This window comes from Anarhichas minor, unplaced genomic scaffold (assembly GCF_050575085.1).
Source record: "Anarhichas minor isolate MPS153535 unplaced genomic scaffold, ASM5057508v1 ptg000018l, whole genome shotgun sequence".
Taxonomy (NCBI): domain Eukaryota; kingdom Metazoa; phylum Chordata; class Actinopteri; order Perciformes; family Anarhichadidae; genus Anarhichas; species Anarhichas minor.
The window spans coordinates 8,374,841-8,397,549 of record NW_027466464.1 but is presented as its reverse complement, the minus strand read 5'-3'; the positions used below and the strand labels follow the sequence as shown (position 1 = coordinate 8,397,549).

Genomic DNA, 22,709 nt, shown 5'->3' with positions numbered 1-22,709 from the left:
GTTTTCTCAAAATATGGATAATAACGTCGCGGAATTTCCGTTCCAAAGCTGTAGTCATTGCTGCCAACTGCATACTGTTGACTTCCGACTTGTTTCCAGAATAAGAGCGGTCAAGGGGGCTTGGGCGAGTGGTCAGACTGCCTGCGACCGGAAATTTCCGCCGGGGTACACGCCTCACTTCTGGCAACTTTATTGTACGAAATATTTTGTCGATCACCACCAAATTTGGCATGAGTCTTCCTAAGCCTGTGACGCGTCTAAGGAGGGGTTGTTTTTGGAAATCGACCGAGGATAGGCTGAGATCCAGCCACACACACACACATGAACTGAGAAAATCCTACAGATGACAGCCAAAACTGTCTCTGATGATGTTATGAATATGAATATGATTCCTATTATCTGTATTTGGATGTATTGAATCATATGAGTGATAAAGAAAGTGAAATATATAGTTATATAGTGTATAAAAGTACAATGTAAGCTGCAACAGCTGGTTCGAAAATGATGGCCTCGCCTGACTAAAACCTCTTATTCTTAACTTTATTCCACTTTATTCCACTTTAACCTTTTTTTAATAACTACTGATCAGTTATGCTATGACTTGGGAAAGAATCAGGGAGCTAGCTGCATTATTTCAATAACCTTTTATCACTGAAAGTGCATTTTTCCCAGGCGAGGCTGAATATTTTCACTTTCAGCTGTGTTATGTCTTATTTTCTATATTAACCAGCAACATATTCACAATATGACCAATGTACTATGTCACAGGTGTTGTGATCTGATTATATCAACAAAAATTATTAAAATCGACCTTGTAGTTACAGAGCTATGGTCAGTTTTGTAGGGCTATGCTTTTTCGCTCAGAGACCTCAAAAACGGCTCCGAGATTAAGAGGTTAAATTCTCAGTGTTTACTGTATACTGGCAACATTGATAATACAATAACTCAATTTAACAGCTTAGAATATCTAAAATATCAATCTGCAATGCAATTAACATTACAACTTTATTTTTCTGTGGGCAACAGACATCTGCATTATCATGTAAATTATGCAACATAAGCAATAAACGACTTAGAAAGGATATAAATCAAACAAACTTTTATTTAACAGGACAGTGTCAACATAAATATCGCTGGTGTAAAAAATAATAATAACCAAAATAAAACACTTGGACGACCCAGCTTGTTTGGCAGCGAAACAAGCCAAAGAGATTTTTTAGTAGCAAATTAAAAACTGCCATGTCTGCCTGAAACAATGGCAATACATTTGAATTCCTAAATTGCATGTCAACGACTTGAAAACAATTGAGACATAAGTTTTAAATTAAATAGTTGAATACCAAGGTAACTAATACAAAAGAAATAACCTATAAAGAATAATTTGAGATACGTTGATGTTCTCTCAAAAAGTAGTTTCAAATAGTGACAATATCTAAATGTACTGCAATGCATTCTCTACTGTCTGTAAAATATACATCAGTAAGAACATTTCGAAGATATGCATAATCAGCAACATTTGTAAACTATACTAACTATACTATGAACAACATTTTAAAAGTTAATCAGTCAGGACATTTTGAAAATTAGCATTAAGACCATTTAGAAAATATACATCAATATCAACATCTTGAAAAAAATAAAGTGAAGGTAGGCTTGTGCTTTACCTCTTAAGAGTCCTGTGAGGTAGGTGCATGAAGAAAAGTCTGGGTGGTTGTGGACAGTCCTTATTTATAGAGGAATCTTCTGGGTCAGGTAGAAATGGCCATCACCTTGCTGGTGGTTGTTCGTCTCCATAGATACATTCCAGTGTTGCCACTGTAAAACAACAACAAACAAAATAATTAATCAAAATAACTCTAGAGTGAGGAATGTACAATAACAACGTCCAATCAACGCTTATGTAGCTGATAATACCAAAGTGTCAGTATGTCAAAACAACATATGGAGTGAGAGAGTGAGAGACGAGAGAGAGTTTACTGACCTATATGAAGTCCCATTCAAAGTCCAGGAGGTTCTTCAGTAGTGAGGAGACGTGTGTATTGACGGTGGTAGACTTCTTCTGGACGATCACACCCGTCTTCTTGGAGACAACCTTGCCCCGAATGGCCATTGTTCCTCTCTCTGGATTAATACCAATGAAGCGCCTAAAATCACAATAGTGTAAAATCAGAGACGGAATGAAAAACTATTAGGAACACTTTGTAGTCTTAAAGGGGTAGTTTCAATTTTCTAACATAAGGTGGTATGAGTTACTAACCAGTTCTGATGTCATGAGGTATTTTGTGTAATTCCGGTGCTGGATTTTCGTATTAGACCTTTCTATATCTTGGAACTATATTATTTGTTGAAAATTGCCAGTGACTGGCAGTATTACTTCGCACTGGAGCCAGTTCACATATTACGCCTCTAATAAAGCTCATAGGCAGCGTGATATGAGAATTGGCTCCACTGCATAGTAATAATCTGACGTAATTCAACAAAGAAAATATTTTTAAGATACAGAGAGATCGGACAGGAGCATCAAGCAGCAGAATTATCTTAATATATGTATGAATGCTTCATGTTTTTTTTGTGTGTGTTGTGGCTTGAAATGTTTTTGGTACCTGACCAATCTTCTGCTGAGTTAATGTCTGTGTAAATACCGGTAAGTAACTAATACCATCTTCTGCTAAAGAATCCAAACTATCTTTTTAACTGTGCAAAGTAATGATTTGTGGCTATTAAGGTTTCAAGAATAGTAATTGTCCAAAAACATACTATAATGACGACAAGGAAATTAAATGAGTCTTACCTCTGAATGAATTCTAGAGTACAGGCCGCCTCTTCTTGGTATTGAAGGTTGAATGTATAGTAAATCACAAACACAGCAGCAAGTCCCGTCAAGAAAGTTGGTTTGATGCCCTCAGCTATAACACGGCCCTCAAGGGTGATCATCCAGCGTCCAGTAGTGACTTGCCCTGTTCCACCTGAAACTTCAAGTAATAGCAACATCAGAATGCCTCTCACCTTGAGTAAACATCTGTAAATTCAAAAAACAATGGCCAATCTAATGTGTAATATGTCTACCAATGACATGCATACCAGGCAGTATCAGGCGAGGACTTGCAGGTAGAGTGAGGGTTGTCTCAACATCAGCTGTGGTGGCAGACACCTGTAGGGAACAGACAAAGACACCCATATTATGAATACCATATGGTTTTTAAGGAGGAAAATAAACCACCTTTCTACTTTAAATGATCCCCTAACCATTCCCACCTTCAAGTTTCTTTGTTTCTTTGTGGCATTTGAAGCTATTAACAAGGGACAAAAGGCTATCAGCTAGCTAGCTAGCAACAACTGCTACCAGTCTTAAGAAATTAAGATGATAAACAGTTAGCATTTGATTAAAAACGGAGACTCTAAAATGCATGTGAATATAAATGTTTGAGCTATTCAAATCTCAACCTCATTGATAAGTGACATTTTAGAATCATAGACTGGCTAGCTAGACAGCTTGCAGAGCATCAGTTTGATTTCAAACCTTATTTTCGGTAATGCTACGTTACCTGTATGAATAACATACTGAGAGGAAAATAATATTGTTTTTAATTACCGTCTAATTTGTAGAGACACAACTGGATTGATGCAGATGAAGCAGGACGTCTTGTTGATGTGTTGCACATGTCCTCTGAAGTCAGTCCTCCTCTGGAAAAACTGCAGATTTCCAAAAAATACTGTAGTGTACTGTAATTTAAAACATTAGGATACTGTTTAGGACCTTTGTGCAGTTGCTTCAAATGGGCCAGCCCACAATGCATTGCAGACTACAGTACAAAACCGTATTACATTAATACAGTTGATTACTGTTAGAAATTGGCTGTAAATTAACAGCAATTGGTTACATTGTACTTATACTGCCTGCTTATCAATACGACAGCTGTTTCAAAGGTTACCTTTTCAGAGTGCCTGGCAGGTGTGCATTTAAATTATCCCCTTCATTCAATTCCACCGTTAAGTGCTGACCAGAACAGATTGACTTGATGTTACATCACTGCGTTCACAATATTCGCAGCACCGAGGGTTTAATGTTGAGTGAAAGGCACCTGAACACATGCTCTGATTTCGTATAGCATTTTAGTGTTGTCACTGCAAAGTATTTACTACGTCAAAAGTTTGAATCAAAAATTAAATTAGAGAAATTACAAATGCGTGTACGATTGAACAGCATTTTCCAATATTTTTTATTCAATTTGATTTGACATGAATGCACTTCAAAGTGCTTAAGATCCAACTAAGAAACATTGTCTCCCAAAATAGTCACAGTGATGGCAGCTCTATTATTTAGGCACCACGTAGAGTGGTCGCCATGTAATTTGCAGGTATAGGAAAGGAAAGAAATAATGTATAGCAATTCATGTCCTGCTGTGCTGAGCAGGTATAGTGAACAATAAGTACCTGCATGGGTTCTGATGTAGTTGCCAGGCAATTTGCCAACAGGAAAACTGCTTTTTTAATTTTTATATATATTATCATATATATATATATATTTCTTCTATTTTAACTAATGGATGAAATCTGAAGATGCATAAGATATGATACAAACAACATAAAAGTATATATTTTTTGTTCGGGACTGTCTTCTCGTGTGAGCAGGATAACATTTTCATCTCTCCAGTCTCTTGGTAACCTCTGATGCGTTTGTGGCCCCTCCTCTCAATATATACAGTATATGTCACAGCTCTGTCACTTCTTTCCACCTTTCACTCACCTAATTAGTTCATTCAGGGCACCTGCCAGTCACACTCACCTCATCAGCTCATCACTCTCACCTGCTCACTCTACCTCTTCACTATTTAAACCCCTGCCTCAGACACACTCACTGCCAGATCGTTCTTTGCATTCATGCTCAACTTTCCCGCACTCTCCCTTGGACTGATTCCCTGTTGCCGACCCTGCCTGTCCCGGACTACCTCGCCTTGCCTCTGCCCTGGTAACTTACTCAGCCCTTCTGTCCTTGACCACGAGAAATCTGTTGGATTCTTCCAGAGAATCTTCTGCCTGTCGTGTGATGCAAATAAAAGAACTCAACTCATACCAGTCCTGGTGTTGTCGTACTGCTCCTGGGTCCTAACTACACCCGTTACAGTATATATATATCCTGTTCTAGACACTTTCTCAATCAGACAAATACAAGTATTCTGTGCTCAAGGATGAATGGGCAAACTTTGCATTTGAATCCCTCAAACAGCTCTCTGTCCAATTCATCCAACATGACAACTACAGACGACTGGGATCAACTTGTGGATGGAATGTCCAGCTGTCTTTCCTGGGACTTGTCGAATTCAGAGAAAACTTTCCTGGCATTTTTTCTTGTGTTTCTTTGCTGTGTCCTTTTGGCAAACGTATTTCTCCTTTTTCTGACAGTGAGATTTCAGCAGCTGCTGTGGCAGCCACAATACATCCTGCTGAAACATATATCAGCTTGTGGTGTTGGGATGAGTTTGGTTACTGCTTTGGCTGTGTTGTCCTCTCTAGTGCGTCAGCAAACTCAGATCTATGGATGCTGGTGCATCGCACAGTTCTGTATATTAAAGTGTTTTTTTCTCACGTCGCACATGACTCTGGCTCTAATGGCTGTCGAGCGCTACATATTCATTTGTCGTGGCATCCACTACCTCAGGATGATCACTACCCGCAATGTTCACATCGGCGTGGGACTGGTTTGGCTGCTCAGTGGGGCGGTGAGTCTTCACGGAGGTCTGGTGCTGAGCCAGATTCAGTGGGGCTCCCAGCAGCCAACCAGCGGGCTCCTGTGCGACGCCTTCACCATCAAGGAGCGCGTCCCATTTTCCCGGGAAGAGGTTATGCTGGTGTTTGTCCCCCCATCTGTCATAATGACTTTTTGCGTATTGTCCATCTGCTACTGCTATGGGTGCATGCATTACGCAGCTCTCAGGGTGAGTATGCCTCTTAAGTGTGACAACCACCGAGCCAACCGCACGGTGGGATTCTACTTTCTAATGTCTCTGGTGCAGCTGGCGCTGAGCACATTGTTTATCATCCGTACAATGACGGGGACGAGGAAGGCATCCTCCTGCGGGACCATCACTTCCATACTGACACCGCTGCTAATTGTCACACCTTCGTGCGTAAACGCAGCTTTCCATCTCATCCGGAACCCGCAGATGAAGCAACTGGGTTTAATTATGTTGCATCCGAAATGTGGGTCTGCGGTCAGCGCAGAGGTGGAGATGTTACAGCGGAGCACGAGCGCAGATGGGACAGGAGAGCGCGCGTTGGAGATGGAGAACACAGCGACCACACCGCCTCCTCCACCTGGTTCTGTTTCTCCTTCTGTTTGTTAGTCTCAAACGACTAACTGCGCGTGGTCAAGTAGGACCAAACGCTGCTGCAATAACTACTAACATGCCATCTATTGGTGACCTATCAGCAACTGTCCTAATGACTGTAAACCAGCCAATGCTCATAAATCAAGAGGTTGTTTAGAATGTTTTCTCGTGACAATTCATACGTTTTTAATTGTGGTAATTTACATTTTCTTTTGTTTTGAAAATAGGTTCAATAGAAAAGTGCTATATTGTTGTATTTATTTATTGATTTCTCTGATATTCAGCCTCCACCTCTGATTATATTGCTTACATATGATGTTTAGCTCCTCTTAAGGTTTGATGTTAAATAGTTCCTGATGTACAAGTTGATATTTGGCATTTGTGCTGTTAAAAGAGTACTGATTTTTTCTTTTTGTCAACGTTACTTGTTACTGTACTTTGTATATTTTGTTATATTTATTGATTGATTTCTGTGATATTCAGCCACCTCTGATTTTATGGATTGCCACACATGTCACTTTATCTTTCAAAGCTGTATTGTGTATAAAGATATATATGGACATAACAATACCTTGTCTTGTTTGTTCTCTAGAGAATGGCAGCTTGTGATTTTTCTTCTCCCGCTCACCTGGTGAAAAACAGAAGTACATACTATACATACTGTACATCTTTTATGTGAGGGATACACTTTTTTCTGCTGACTTTAACCTCAAATATATCTTTAACACCGTGGCACCTATAAAGTATTTTTATTTTGTTGAAAAAAGTAGTGTTACACTAAATTCACAAAAGTGTCACTTCAAGCTCAGTACTTGCCTCTGTAGCTGCAGCATTGCAGTACCCATTAGTGACCACACGGAGGCAGTGCTGCAGTATGTAAGACGGCCGGCCTGACTGCAGGCGTGAGATTAGTCCGTGTGTTAATGCGACATCCTCTCCACTCTCCCGAGCTCTGGTGCAGCTTGCCTTGTATCACTGCCAGACTGGAGGATGGAGATGGACACACGCAGGCCTGTTTCATCTGAGCTTTTCATTAGATGAATACTAAGCATTATTTACAACATACCGCTGAAATGACAAGCAAGGTGCCATAAAAAAAACACCCTCGACATTACCTTTTTTAAATTTGAGCTACAATCCTCTGATGGGGGGGGGGGGGGTATAAGACATGATGGAAAAGTAAATTACACTACGAGACGTACTTACTTGACGTACTTGAGTGCAGGTCTGTTTGTGAGAATATTTGTCTAGCGTGTGTACCACCCTAAGTGTGTACCTGAATCGTGTAAAGCTCATATCAGTGCAGGTACATGAAAACTGTCATAAGGTGAAATGGATAGTGTGTGTGCATGTACGCCTGTGACTGTGTGTGTATCCTGTAGGGATCACAGTGTCAGTGCAGCTTCATTAATCTCCCAGCATCGTGGGACTTGTCTGAACTCTAAAAGAGGGCTGGAGAGAACAAGCTGCCCCCCCCCCCCCCCGGGGAGTCACTCCGTTTACCCTCCGCGCACTCAGGTCACTCCTCATATCACACACTCTTCCACTGTACAATGTCAAACCCTCCGGTAGGCCTGAAAACACATATTCTGCGCGTGCATATCGTTTGTCCATGCACGAAGAGTGACAGAAGGTGAGAGGTGGATATTAGACAGTGAGACCTTTCCAGCAGTATGTGGGTCATACTGAATGTGCAGGATTTCTTCAAGTAGCAAAAGGCAAAACTGTGCCATCACGACTGTATCATAAATATTTATTTCACCTCAATAATGCATAGGAAAGCACATATACTGATTAGATTACAAAACATACCGCAATAAATATCTCAAGACTCTCACGTAGGGATAAGATTCACACTCAGCTACTATAGAGTGATTAGAGTTCGATCAACATAATATCAGGACAATATAAAAACTGTCTGTCTTTCAATGGCACACTGATCAAAAACAATGAAAGGAAAGTGAGATTCATATGAATACATCAGCAGCTGCTGTAGTCCTAAAATCATGATCCAAACTAATCAAATCACCTGTTTGCCTTTCCTTTTCAAAGCATTGCACTCTGCACCGCAGAGTTGTCCCGAGTGGATTCATTACAAACGCATCTCCCAACAGAAAAGTTCCCTTTGTGGGAGATGAATGGGAAAATAAATAGCACCAATAATTAAATGTGTCTGGGAGGATGTAACACGTTTGGCTTCCATGCTGCTCTGATCCACCAGCTAGTCCCCGAAAAAAGGCTCCTCCACGATTCTCACTTGTCATGGCGTACAATGACAGCTTTGTTTGATGCCATTTACATCAAAGCTGCATGTGTTTTGAGTGTTAAATGCTTTTAGTTTCGGATGAAAATTTACCTTCAAACTGTCATGTATCACCCAGAGAGAGAAGCGTCGGGCAAGGTGGCGCTGAAAATTGATTTGCAAGTGCTTTGTTACATTCATATTAGCTACAGTGGAACCATAAATCCCGGTATTCACCGATATCAAGATTGCACTTTCCTTATTGGCTCGTCTTATAATTCACCAGTTTGGAGGAACTTGGACTACATGTTTTAGTGACTCTATCACCAAACGAGAGTAACCCCGGATCATGTTCGTTAATAGGAAACACATCATGCTGCTGCCAGGATTGGTGCTCTCTCTCTTTATGAGTTTAAGTCAATTTCAAGGCCCTTTCGCGTTTGGTTTGTTTTCCACTGGTCTTTTTTCTAAGTTGGGCCTAAGAGCTCAACGTTTCAGATGCTCTTCTAACTTTGCTTTCGCACGAAATTGGTCGAATTTACAGCTAATGTGCTGAAAAGGTGTAGCACACAAAATGATGCTGGTGCATATCATCGTATCACCTTGACAGCTACTTTAAAGAAGTCAAAATGAAGATGTGTAGCTATTAACTTTGCTGCATGTCCATGGGTCTCTGATATAAGCTCCTACCGTTTCATGGCACGGCTGCCATCTCAACTTCGCCGCCCCACTGTTGCTACTGCTGAGCTGGCACAAAAATAGTGGTTGACTGCTGCTGGTTCGTCTCTCCTCTAATGAGCGTGGTGTACGATTTAAACCTTGTTTTTCACCCCTGGCTCCTGGCATCAGGGAGAAATACCAGGACAGCTAGTCTGTCAGTGTTAAACCAAACATTTGGCAGATTAGCCAACTTGATTCAAAGAGGGTCAAATGCACTTTGGCCTGACAGACTGGGAGTAGGTTTCTCCTCACTGCTGCAGGCTTCACCATTAAACTAGTAGGTGCAACGATTGAAAAACGTCATACGTGACTGAGCTGCTGCGCTGGCTGTTAGGAGTCAACGGTCCTTTTTGTAATAGCTCTCATCAAAAACACAAAACTGCTAATCCACGTACATGTTTTCATTTGCACAGCAAAAAGGAAACAATGTTTTTTTTGTCCTGCAAGCTGAAGGCATTCAGATGAGATTTTTGTCCTGAGTTTTGCTTTTTATGGTGCAGAGCGTTCAATATGCAGTCACGCAGTGCTCTCCGGCCCGTCGCATGTGTAATTGCAGTATACCGTGCACTGATGGTCTTGTGTTTTTGGGTTAGGGTTGAGGGAGGAGGTTCGTGAGGCTTGTGATGAGGCCGAGGCCCCGTGGTCCCCTGGTGACCGGCAGAGCTTGTGTTTTAATGTTCCTCTGTGCGGCGCGATCAGCAGATGCATCAGAGTGATGATGACGCGCTGAGTAGAACAAAACTGCGTTTAATGGGCTACAAGCCCGGTTGCTGTGCAGTGCTGCCACACAGCAGAAACGGGAGGTGGGGAGTGAGGGGAGCTATGTGTGTGTAAGCTTGTGTGTTTGAGAGAGGTTTAAGGGGCAGTCCTCAGAGTTAGCTTCTCAAGATCAGTTTAATCCTCACGGAGAGTTCCATTCATGCATGTGAAATGGTTGGATTGTAGGTTCTGTATTGAGGAAGCATGCATACACCCCTTGTAACGTCATCAGGGCTCGGACACTTTTGAAGCCGCAGAAAGGAGTTGAAAAAATGCTGGTGTTTATCGGGTAGGGAGGCTCTAACAAAAGACTATCATGTTGCATTATGGGAAGTGTAGGAGCTGCTGTTTTTGGCGCGTGAACTATAGATTATTTTTGCGGTTAATTTATTTTATTTGCATTTTACAAGATATATTTATAGCACTGGATGGAGCTAAGAGCTACGGTCCCTCGGTAGGGGCTACGAGTGGCTTTGGGGAAACCTTAACACTCGCTGCAGGACAGAATCAAACCCACAATGGATTGTTTGTTGACCTTCACGATCAAGTAGCTGTACAATAGCCTGATTCCTCAGCCAAGACACTGATACTAATAAAGCTAATGGAGCAAAAGAGAGTGGAGAGAACGGGGGGGGGGGAGCCCAGCGATGCATAGGTTCCCTGTTCAATCTCCTTTGTGAGGCGTGTAGACTGCATATATGTGACTTCTCATCAGCCACGTCGGCTTCTACATGAGCTCTCCCATTTCCCTGTTGCTCCGCTCCTCTCCCGCTCTCTCTTCTTTCATGTCTGCATAATCCTCTTTGGTACGACTCGTTCATACTCTCTGCTTTTTAATCGGGATAATTAGGCTTAGACTTCTCCCCTTGCCGTTCCTTTCCTGCAGAAGATGGAGGAATACCTAAATAATGCTGTTGAAGGGCAATCATATAAAAACATTGAAAGGTTATATTTTTATGACACTGGTGAAGGTTGAAGATAAGACGATGCGGTAGGGGTTTATAGTCCATGATGCTTTAGGTTGTCCTGATTTTTAGTTACAGCTCTACTGTAGGAAATGAGATGAGGATGCTGCATCGCTTACCTTGACTCTTCTCATTGTCTCCTCTGTTCCCGACACAAAGATGGCCGTGAATCATCAGAACTGTAGGTCAATAGTTTTAGAAATGTCTGAAATCTTTTGGGGGATGCTTCGAAGCTTCGAAGCACAAAGACCATAATGAAATCAAATCATATGAATGTGTGCAAAACCACTCCAAAATGTAAATGTGAATGCACCCAGTCACTCTGTCTCCTACCTCGTTCTCTTCTCCCCGATCAAAGCCCAAAATGATCCCTTCCCAGTTTCACTTGTTTCAAGACAAAAATAAAACTCAGCACTCAATGGAGGGACTTAAGATCGACATTTTTATTTATTTATTTTTGCAGTGCAGCATTGCCGAACTGCTCAGCAGCCGCAGTAACAGTTAACAGGATTAGGCATGGCTTACATAAACATCTCCCATGGCAACAGTGCACTGGCACCAGGCAGAGGCAGGGAGAGGAGCCGTCACCGGAAAACATCATCGGTCTGGTCAGCTGAGTGTCAGCCGGCTTTGATGCATGATGTTTACAGCCATGTGTTTCCTGTGCATGCGTGTGTCCATCTTAGCTGCTTTAGTCAGCTATTGAGCAATGACGTCTTGCTTTGCAGCCCACACCGCCATCAATTCTGTTCTCTAAAAAGTAACCCTGCAAAATTTGATATATTTTGTAAAATTCAAATTTGACCCAAACGACTGCAGCTCGAATGCTCCGTGTGTGTCTTTGTAGCATCTTTGTTTGTGTGTGTCAGTGTTTTGCGGCCTGCCCGTGTTGTGACACTTTGGCAGCGATGCCTGAAGTTGTGTCCCGTTGGATATACTAGGCCTTTAAAGCGGTTCATTTGCCATAATTCCCTCAGGCCAGGCACATTGCTCACTGCCTCTCATGGCTGTGGCTCATGAAGGAGAGTAAAGGTCTCTGCGTCTCACGCTGTGTTCCTCGAAATGCCTCTGATAATATGTGGTCGACATTTTCTGTCCACGAAAGAGGGATGGATGAGAATCTGGCCCCTGCCTTCTTACCTGACCTACATAGTTCTGTGCTAAATGTACACCCCGTGTTACAGTCTAACTGGCTGTTCAGACTGTCGGTAGAACTCAAAACCAACATTATGTTTCAACTAAGAACTTAGATTTACAATTTTATTTCAGGTTAGGCTATAAGTTGCTCTTAAAATCATTTGGCAGAGGTGTATTTTATTACAAGCTTCTTCCTCAGACCAGGCGAGTGTTAAATGTACAATGTATAAAATACATACCATTCCCCTCAAAACAGCCTGAAACATCAGCTGGTAACATTGTTTGATCTTAAAATGTATGAAAGGGAACTTAATCGGTTGATGCATTATGTGGCAATAGTGATATTTTCATGCTTGGATTTGCATTCCCATGTTATTTCAGCCAAAATGAATGTTCATCACTATGTTTATATAGTGTTTGATTGTTTTTGGAGTACTGTGATTGCCATCTTGTGGTGTTTCGTTTTCCCCCTGCTCTTAGCTGACCAGCAGGTGATAACGATATAAGTTGATTACTGCCTCTGCAACAAATGCCTGTTTTCCCTTTCACGATCTTTGCAGATTGAAACGTTGCCTTGAAAGAGAAATAGACTATTTATTTGGAGCCTAACACGGCGGAGACCTCTTCTCTGCCATACAGCAGTTTTGGCACTTAGTGGAGCAGTACCCAGGGACAATAACAAGGTAACAACATGGACATTTAACATCTTTTCTCCTTCACCGTGACCATTTCAGCATCCCTCTTTCCTTGTAGTCGTCTCACTTCATCCACCTCCAGGTCTCTGCTGTTAATTTGACCCGCTCCCTCCTCTCTCTGTGTTGCTGTCTCTGTTTCTCTGTCTGCTTTGCTCGGTCTGTCCTCTCCCATTTGTCCCCCTTCTCCCTGCCTTTCAGCAGAGATAAGGAGATTTAGGAGGAAGGGAACTGCTCCGATGCCTGACAAGTGGGAAGTGTTTTGCCTTTGCTCGTTTTTTTTTCTGTCCATTTCCCGAATGTTCTTATTTGCTTAGGAAGCAGGCCGACTTCAGTGTCACTATGTGAATTTAATGTTACTCATTGTGACAGTTTAGTATCGGCCATATCCAGTATGTCCTCTTCCGCTCATGTTTACAGCGTATTGCTCTTTCACATTCAAGGCCACAGTGAACTTGCTGTCGAAAACAAATTCAGGGTCTGTGTGTCCAGACAAAGGACACATTTGAGGGAAAACGTGAGGCAGCACCTTGGTTTTCAAATCATTATTGTGTAGTGCACAAGCTTGATTAAAGCGTTTTCTCGTGAAAGGCTTGAAGGATTGTGCTGTTCTGCTCTGCCTGGTCTCACACGATCTGAAATGTTGTGTGATTATCCAGAAGACACCCGTCTTCTACTCGGCTTCATCCTCTCCCGTTGGATTCATGGTTGCTTTCTCTCATCTTTTATCCTGAGCACTGCAAATTGTTTCTATCCTGATATCACATTGCTGAGTCTTAGTTTACGGATGAACTGGATTGTCGGCGGACTGTCACTTTGTCTTACACTACAACAAAGTCTCAGCAGTCAGTGTTCAAATCCAAGGCTGTGATTGGTGATACATGTGTATAATTAGACTAAGTAAGGGTCCGTAGTCGTCCTATCGATTTCTTGGCTCATTTAAGGGATTAAGGGGTCTTCAAATTCCTAAGCACGGCAGACAGGACCGGGGCTTTAACTGGAAAAGGTCCCATCTGTCAGGGCCTGTATGTGCTCACCGACATTTGTAGACATTTTTGTGAGTGAGATGCACACAGGGTGCCAGACCAGTTGTAATAAGTGGTTTTGCTTTATATAAATAAATGATCTCTTTGGAGAACACCCAATATACTTTCTTTCTTGGACTATTTGTCACTGCTCAATTTTTTTAGTTGTGCTGTGCCACTCGGAGTAAATCAATCGCAGCTGAAATATGTCTCTCTGACATTGTTGTCCCTGTCCTATTTATTGTTGCCGACACCTCTGAAGGGAGAGTGTATGATCTGAACACTGTGTTCACCTTGAGATGTCTCCCCTGGCTCTGGTGTGTTTTGTCGACCACGAGGGGGTCTTTAACCTACATAGGTAGCTACATTAGCGGGGCTAAAAGCACGCCACAAACCTTACTGGAAAACAGCCAAGGCAGCAGCAGGACTTGAGCTATAAGGGGGGGGGGAGCTTCCCTTAGGCTCTTCCCGAGCTTGTCCCAAACGAAAATAGCCACAATCCTGCTGCTGTGTTCCCAGCATGCATCCTGTGATGAGCAGCTTTGTTGATAAGAGCGGTAACTTCCTTCATATGCAGCATGATTTGAAGCAGTGGAGTCGGTTTCAAAGCAGTATGAATCTAACTGTGAAGAAGCTAAACAAATATATGTCGCATTTGGGATTTTAACAGCATTGTTGAGTTTAAAGTATCTCACTGTGCTGTCTGTATTTCAGTTCTTGTTCATTCCACAAAACAAGAATCAACCGTTCCCTCTTGCTCGTGGCTGCAGAAGGTGAAAGCTGCATCCTGCGAATGATTTAAAGGAGCAGAGTGGAGAGTCAGGGGTCGATTCTAATTTGGCCTCGGACTGCAGCTGATTGCTGATAACAGTGCTGTTGAGTTGCATTACGCTGCTGTCGTCTGGCTGATACCTGATTGCAGCTTATCAGGGGCATTTACATCACTGATTACCTTCTGCCTGCTGCGGCTCAACCCAGATCGGCTGTCCTCATCCAGACTGTGAGACAGACAGAACACATGGAATTCTTGGTAATGACTATATGTCAAAGCACACGAATGTAATCTATAGCGATTTAAAAAAAAATGTGTCGGTGAGAATAGTTTTTTTAAATAAAACTGCTGTTCTTTTGGAAGTAAAAACATCGAAATGTAAGAGAAACAGAAAAACTGCAGTTCCTACCTGTGGCTCTTGACCAGTGACACATTTTGCAAATTAAACAATCATATTTGCATAATTAAAGGATGCGAAAACTGAAAAGTTATCACCCATACTGTCTGTTTTAAACACCCATCATAGTTTACACACACTTTCGGGTTAACCTCCAAATAAACTAACTAATCTGGGAATCTGTTTCCAACCTGTCGGACTTCTTTTTAGCATGTTCCCAAACCTCAGCAATTACTCTCTCGAAATTACTAAAACATCATCCTAATCCGGAATTGTCCTTTAAACTACACCTTGAAATTTTGCAAATAAAAGTGAAGGCAAATTGATCATGCTGTCGCTAATGTCCTGAGAGAGTGTCGATCCACTTCTCTGTCAATAGCACCATCATCACCTCTTCCCTCCTGTCTTTTCTTCTCCCTTGGGGTTGGAGGAAAGGTTGGAAGCGTGTGTGTGTGTGTGTGTGTTGGGGGGAGGGGAGCAGACATCACTGGATAACTGAGTTTCCCTTGGCAGCAGGCCCCGGAAGTGTCACCGCTCATAGAACTACACTCTTAAGCGCATCCAGGAGCCTCCCTGTCCCTGCACATAACTTGCTCCGGCTAAAGATGAACCTGTCACCTGGAGGTGTTTCCCCGCGCAGAGGTGGACGAGTGTCGTAAAAAAAAAGATCTTTACAATTCCTTTTCTTTTGTTTTTGAGCGTTAATTATTTGAAGAAATAATAACGATTAGGATTATAACATTTCGCTTCAGACGGTTAAAATACTGAACCATTTGTAGATCACTGGAGTACAACCATCCAGCGTCATTGAGACTCACTGATCAAAGCACCTTCACTTAATAGACTGACTCATTGATCACAGGCCATCAGGGTCACCTCTGTCTCTGCAGTGCTTTCTCTTGGATTAGATGTGATGAAGAGGGACATTTCTGAAACAACGAGGTGTCGTCATTATTATGTATTATTATGCATTATGCATGGCACCCAGGAGTAGGGGGCTGGCACGCCTGCAGTGCAAGTGCATGGGATGCTTGTATTCTGTGTGCTGATGTCCCACGCATGTACTTTCATTTAGTCTTTTAGTCTTAAAATAATTGACGTTCAACTATCTTAAGTTTTTTGGATTGGTATGTGTCTCAAATAAGTTGAAATCTGTTCTGGGTAGACTTTGCATGGGAGAAGAATAGTAAAGAGGGTACAGAGACAAAACGGTATCTTTCTGCTGTAAAGAGCGAGGCGAATACTAATAAAATGAGAAAAGGGATGTCGAGGAGAAAGTGAAAAAGAAGGGAATATAAGGGCGAGTGGGAGAGAAGTGGAAGGCAGATGAGGCTGCGTGTTAGTGAATGATGGGACCTAATCTGCTGTCTGCTCAGTACAGTGCACACCCTGTGTTCTGAATGTGAATGGGATGCTGGTGCAGAAAACTAAACTCTGCACTTCCTTCTGTGTCTCTTGCAGGCTGTACAGCAGGCTGTCCAGCTGTCAATCACAACCGTGACCCGACGGCCTCCGTCCGAGCCTCGTATGACATCGCTGCAAGCCTGCAAACTGTGGCGGTGAGCTGCTTTTAATAATTATTTTGATTATGGGGGTGGGACAGACTTTTTCACACCTGGAAGGCCACACTTTGCGTCTGTATGTAATATGTAGCCGTCGGCAGGAGCCAGCTTATTTAGCTTAGCATAGAGTGGTAGCAGTTATCCTGACTCTTCAAATAGACACGTATACAAACATATTGTATCAGATGGTCAGGGGAAACAGAAAGTCTTCAACACGTGTGTGTATTCTCATCAAAGTGGGAAGTAATTTGCTGATCCCTCCTTTGAATCAACAAGAGGTTTAATGAAACATTCATTACAATCTTGAAAAGCATTAACTCAAATTAGCTTTCCTCAGATTTTGTTTGCGCGCGATGAAAAATTCACATAACCTTGCTCTGAGCAAATGAAAACACTGAATATGTGAGTGTGCAGCTGCGGCTGTTAGACTGGGAGGAAGGGTTCTCATTAAGTTCAACATTAAACAATATTAAGGATTTCATTTCAAACTGTGCATATATTTGGACAGAAGGCAAAACAGCCAACATTCGATCAATATTGACAGTGTTGCTAGAAAACCTGTGGTGCAATAGAGGATAAAAAAGCCAACGCTGTGTCGGTTTTTGTGCACTCGGTGAAAAATGATAGATTCGGATCCTGCTGCACATGACAGGGGGAAAGTCATTGAGGGAGAAGTTGTTGTTTTTTGGCAGCCGCCACTTTTTTACGGGGGTTTCCAGTCAAACGGATAGGCAGCGTGACAGGCCAGTCAATAGAAGTCAGCAGTGATTATGCAAGTTGCTTATGCCTAATGAGAAAGGTCAGCGCGTTGCCAAGCGAGTGGGACACGAGCCCAGTCTCACACTGAGATGTACAGAACACACTGCTGTAGGGAACTGTGCAGCACAAAAAACGCATTCCTCCGTCAATATCACTGATGAAAATGGACCCGACTATACTGTCAACAAAATACCTTCCCAGTTTAATTTTATTTTCCTACAAACGTTTTTATAAATGTGACCTGTTTCATATCTAATGTCAGATTTAGAGAGAAAAGCAGCGAACCAGTTCAGTGTAAAAGGAGCAGGTCCATAATGTTGACATAAAGGGAAAATACACTGTTCGCTTTCAATTTTTGCGCCCATTTGCTTTTTGGTGGCAAATTTTTCTTGCAGAAAAGTAGCCATTTATAGACGTGTGATGTGACGTCGATTTCTTCTTCTTCTAGGATGTATGTCAGGGTTTGGTGTTGGCCCATCAGACAGCGGGAGATTCTTTCTATAGAGCTGCCATTTTGCATCAACATCATACTGACATCATACGTCGACCATTTTGGTAAAGACAGACATTTTTCCACAGTGGCCTCAGTAGACCAGAATGCAATGCAGCCTTAAGGATTGCTGATAATTAAGTAGTTGGCTCTCTGCATGCCGATAATCTCACTTTAAATTCAAAGCAGCAAGTTCAAACTCATTCTTAAGGATATTGAAAGGCATTCTGGTGAATGTAGGAATTGCTATAATGCTAAATATTCTAAATGCATACCTTGTTATCCTGATAGTTCATGCTGTGACTTTATGTTGATCTATACTCCACATCTGTTGCACGAATGGGATCCCTCCTGATGTTGTGACAACAGGTGGTCGTACATTTCTGTCCCCGTCTCTGTTCAAAGATGGCCTCTGGTGTCGAGTGTGAGTGTCTTCCTCGGTCTTTCTCTGCTCGCTCGCTGACTCCTGGCCGATGTTGTGACCGGTCATGTTGCTTGCAAACAGCTGATGTCGGTCTTGGGTCCTTTGACGTTTGACCAGTGCAGCGGTCATCACAGTTGTTGCAAGCGGTGTCGTGATACCACCCAGTCGTTCTTTGTGGGGGTGTCGCAGCAGAGACCTTTTATCGCTGAGTGGTTGTGCGTGATGGTCCTTCAGTACTTTGGTTATTAGTGACCACAGCCCTCTAGTTTTTAGAATATTTAAATTCCTTTAACTCAGTACTTCTATATCATTAGCTCCTCGAGGGAAGCTGCCTTGCACAAGCAACTCATGTGTATGATATTTCATTTATTCATGCATTCAGTAGATAAATTGCATTAAATGCATTTTGTTCTAAATATCTGCAAATGCTTTTTGCCAAGCCAACCATTGAGTCGGTTTTGTTTTTATTATTATTGCCAACGTATTCCCATTCGACCAAACAATTTGTGTAATGCCCCCCCCCCCTCAGGCTAGGCTAGCTCTGGTTGACAGAACAGCATCCTCTCTACACTTTATCTCCCTCGCTCATTGCTTTGATGTGTTGTGATTGCGTTGGTGTGGCGGTGGTGTGCATGGTGGGAGGGGTTGGGGTTGGGGGGATTGAGGAGGAGGTAGGGGGGGGGGGGGGGTTATAGCAGAGAAAAGCGTTCTGCAGTGAAAATGTGCTCCCACTGAAGCGTAGAGAGACTGCAGCACAGTGAACGAGCCTGTGCACCACCTGCAGTTGTGTGTGCGTGTGTGTGTGTGAGGGAAACACAATGATTCAACACCCAGCTCCTCTTCTGTCACCCTCTATCCTTTCTTTCTCTCCTCCCTCCGTCTCTCCCTTCGACCCAATTCTCCACACACACTACAATCATCTCACCCCCGTGCCTGCCTTGTATCCGCCTTGCACCGTGACGGCTGCTGCGTGTCCGCTTGTGTGCGTATGTTGCGCATCCGCTTGTGTGCGTATGTTGCGCATGCTGGTGAGTGTGTGTGTTCACCAGTATTCTCTGCTCAATATTCTCAAACACAGTCTCCCCCTCCTTCTGCGACTCGCTGCTTTCCCCCTTTTTTTTGTCATTCTCCTCTCCTGATGTCTCTCATCCGTCCATCTTGACTCCTCCATTCACTCTTTCAGCCCGTTCCGTTGCTCCTCCACCTCCTCCGCCTCCTCCACCTCTCCCAGTGATCACTACTTGATGCGCACTTTTCGTTCACACGCACATCGCCTGTCTCCACTGGCTTCAACTCTGAAATACAAAAACACTGGATGAATACACTCAATCTGTCGTTCTCAGCAGAAACCCTTTCTGTTTACCATCTTTTTTTCTTCTCTCCAACCGTTATGTTCCCAGTCATTTCTCCTTTTCTCCCCACCCCCCCCCCCCCTCACTCTTTTGCTCCCCTCCTCCCGCGCTGGCTGAGTAAGTGCTGCAGCATCAGTGCATGTGTGTATGTGTGAGAGAGCAGCACAGAGTGGGAGAGCGGGAGAGACGTGTGTGTGTGTAAGCGGAGTGTGTGAGCGCGAAGCACCGGGGATCCTGAGCCTGGAGGGGTGCCGTGTGACCAGAGAGAGGGGCTCTTCTGCCTGTGGATGTATGTGCCAGGACAGCGGGGCTTTTTTCCCCTTTCTTTTTTTGCAGGCGAGCGTACATGTGCGTGAATGTGTGTGTGTGTGTGTGAGTGAGAGACAGGGAGTGTGGGCATGCCAGCGTGCGTATGTGTAACAGTGTCGTCGATCAGCAGCGGGCTCTTCGCATTATGCAGCCGACGGTGCTCATCACACTTTGAGGACTGACTCATCTTAGACCCGGGCTGTGGAGACAGAAGAGACCACAGAGAGAGGAAGACCGATGGATGCAAAGACAGGAGGGCAGTTTTAGGCTCTTGATGCCATTAGGTCCCCCTAGACCGTCCAAAGGTCTAGTCCATTTGTGGGACGCCAGCAGCTTCACACCGGCCCCCCTTGTTCCCCCTCAAATTGGAATTGCAGACACATAGCCAGACAGGTAGCCAAAATTGCCAAAAAATAACCTGAAAGGAAAATACATCCCCTGTCGTCGTCCGACTTGCAGGAAGGTTTTCAATTCATTTCTGATCCAAGGAGTAGGACAAGAGGGTCTCCTGACGCTGTGGGGTCTTTTTTTCACTTGACATCGTTCTCTTTACTGGGGGGGGGGGGGGGGTGAGGTTGCAGGATCCTATCCCGGGCACCGAGGGGGGGGAGATAAGAGGCTGGCAGACGAGACGGGACGGACGCAGGCATGGCTCGCCTCAACTGGTGCCTGGCTGCCGTCGTCAGCTGGGGCAAGTTCCTCTTCGCCTGCTTCTTCCCTCTGCGGGGGGCCAAGCGAGACAAGGTAAGACTTCACGGAGTGGGGAGGGGGGAATGGGAGACTGAGCCGGGATTCAGTGGACTTAGATGACGGATTCTGCACATGTCGTCTCTCATTGTCTCACTTCAACGCACGCAGATTACTTTCTCCCACAATAAATGCCAAAACGCATGTCTGGAATTCTCATCCTGCATGAAATATACGTCTGGCTGGGCCTTGCTCGGAGTCACACCACTCATCCATTACATACATCCAGACGGTTTTTACCTAAACCACCAAGTGAAGTAGCTGTGAAAAGGAGCTTGGCAGCTGGTCATGGACCATGAGCGCTGGCAGACTGGTTGGTGTCCCTCTAAGTGCTGATTCAAGGTCAGTGTTACATCTCCAAGTGGTCTCCAGGCAGCCGCTCCAGATAGAAGACGGTGGGGAACCATGAAGATCACATTTTGGATGTGCCACTAGAGCCAGGCACCAAACCAAACCTGGAACAAATGTTGCTCCTGATACATAGGGTCACCTTGCCTTCGGAGCTGCAGAATTGTAATGCACCATTATTGGGGGTTTGCCCTGAAAGAGCTCTTGATTCTCATCCATCTCCCGCCGTCGCACGTCATGCTGTATTTGTTTGTTTTTGATGAGGGCTGCGAGTCTTTCATCCCCTGCGCCATATTCCGATGGTCGCATGGCACATGTGTATGAGCAAGAAAGGCCAAACGGAGTTCCTTGAATGGTATCAGCTGAACGCACGCTCGGCTTCTTTGTCTGCTTCCCCGGAGCCAATGTTATTGGAACATGGAGCGCAATCTTTGCTTTTTTTGTGCTCTTCTCTAGCAGATAGTCAATCATGTGTAACAACGAAATGGCACCATATCCTCTCACACAGGCACTTGTACACATGAAGGGACACAGAAACAATACCCGAGGTCATCCTCTGATGAATGGGGATGGGTGGGATGATTTTTGGAGGTGATTGTTCATGTTTCTAAACACCATGAGCATCTCTAGAACAATTGTCCTAAGGCAGGAAACCCTGACCAAATCAGTTTAATGCGCTGCGCCCTCAGTAAAGACACCTTTCGGGACTTTCACGTGCCCTCATATACCTTTCATCCTCACCGTTGGCTATTTTTGAAAAGCTCCGCTCCTGAACGTAGGTGTCAGTCAAAAAGGTTTGAAACTTGAGTGTTGCATTGCTGCAACTCTCCCTCGACTGCGTGCTCGCTGCGTATATGCGAAGCGTTTGAGCTAGTCTGGTAATGAATGGATTTTTCTGCTTGTGGTGACGCCGTAGCGCGCAGTGCTGCAGCCGCCCGTCTCTCCAAGCCCCAACACCCTCCCCAGCAGCACCAACACCAGCAGCAAACCCCCACCCCCCCCGCCCCATTGCCGCAGCTCCTTATCTCTACACCCGCGCTCAATCCCACCACACTCCCCTTGTCGCACTTTCTCGTATGCATGTGTAAATGTGTGTGGAGCTTGTTAGTGCATTTGCAGACACGCACGCACACACACACACACACACACACACACACACACACACACACACACACTCGTTATATATCTCCTCGACCCTATGCAATGAATCCCCAACCCATTATGTTCGTTCAGTCACAGCTCTTGCTCAGCCTGTCCTCTCAGCATTGGCTTTTTTTCCCCTTCAATCTAGAAAGAGGATTTCCTTTTGTTTGATTTTTTCCTCACTCTTGGAAACACTAATATAAAAACTATTAATGAACCGAGGCTGTAAATGAAGAGAGAGAGAGAGATGTTAGAGAGGAAGCTCAGGCACATCTTCTACTCTTGTGCCTACACCGTAAAATGGGACTTGTCACCAGGGATGTACCCTTGTTAAGGTGTATATATATGGTATACATTTGTCCCCTTGTTCCTTTTAACTTGGAACATTCATGTAGCCCCTATACTAAAAAAAGCTCCAAAGATCAAGTTATTATCTGTATTTGAGGCCTGAGATTGTTATTTTCCAAAACTCTATTGTTCTTGAAAGAAATTGTTTTCTACGGGCAAAAGGTTGATATTACAGCGTTGGCAGATGAA

General features: G+C 43.7%; 1 protein-coding gene across 2 annotated transcripts in view; it reads left to right on the top strand.

Annotated features, from left to right (window-relative positions):
• The window catches only part of tns1a (tensin 1a), a 90,918-nt gene that overhangs the window by 3,648 nt on the left and 64,561 nt on the right, over positions 1 to 22,709 (top strand). Inside the window, exon 2 of one of the 2 annotated variants that reach the window (XM_076094359.1) lies at positions 16,500 to 16,597. In XM_076094359.1, coding sequence (XP_075950474.1) covers positions 16,500 to 16,597 — 98 coding nt within the window. Of the gene's footprint in view, positions 1 to 16,499; positions 16,598 to 20,537; positions 20,679 to 22,709 lie in introns of those variants that run through there. The other variant, XM_076094357.1, reaches the window with a different exon arrangement.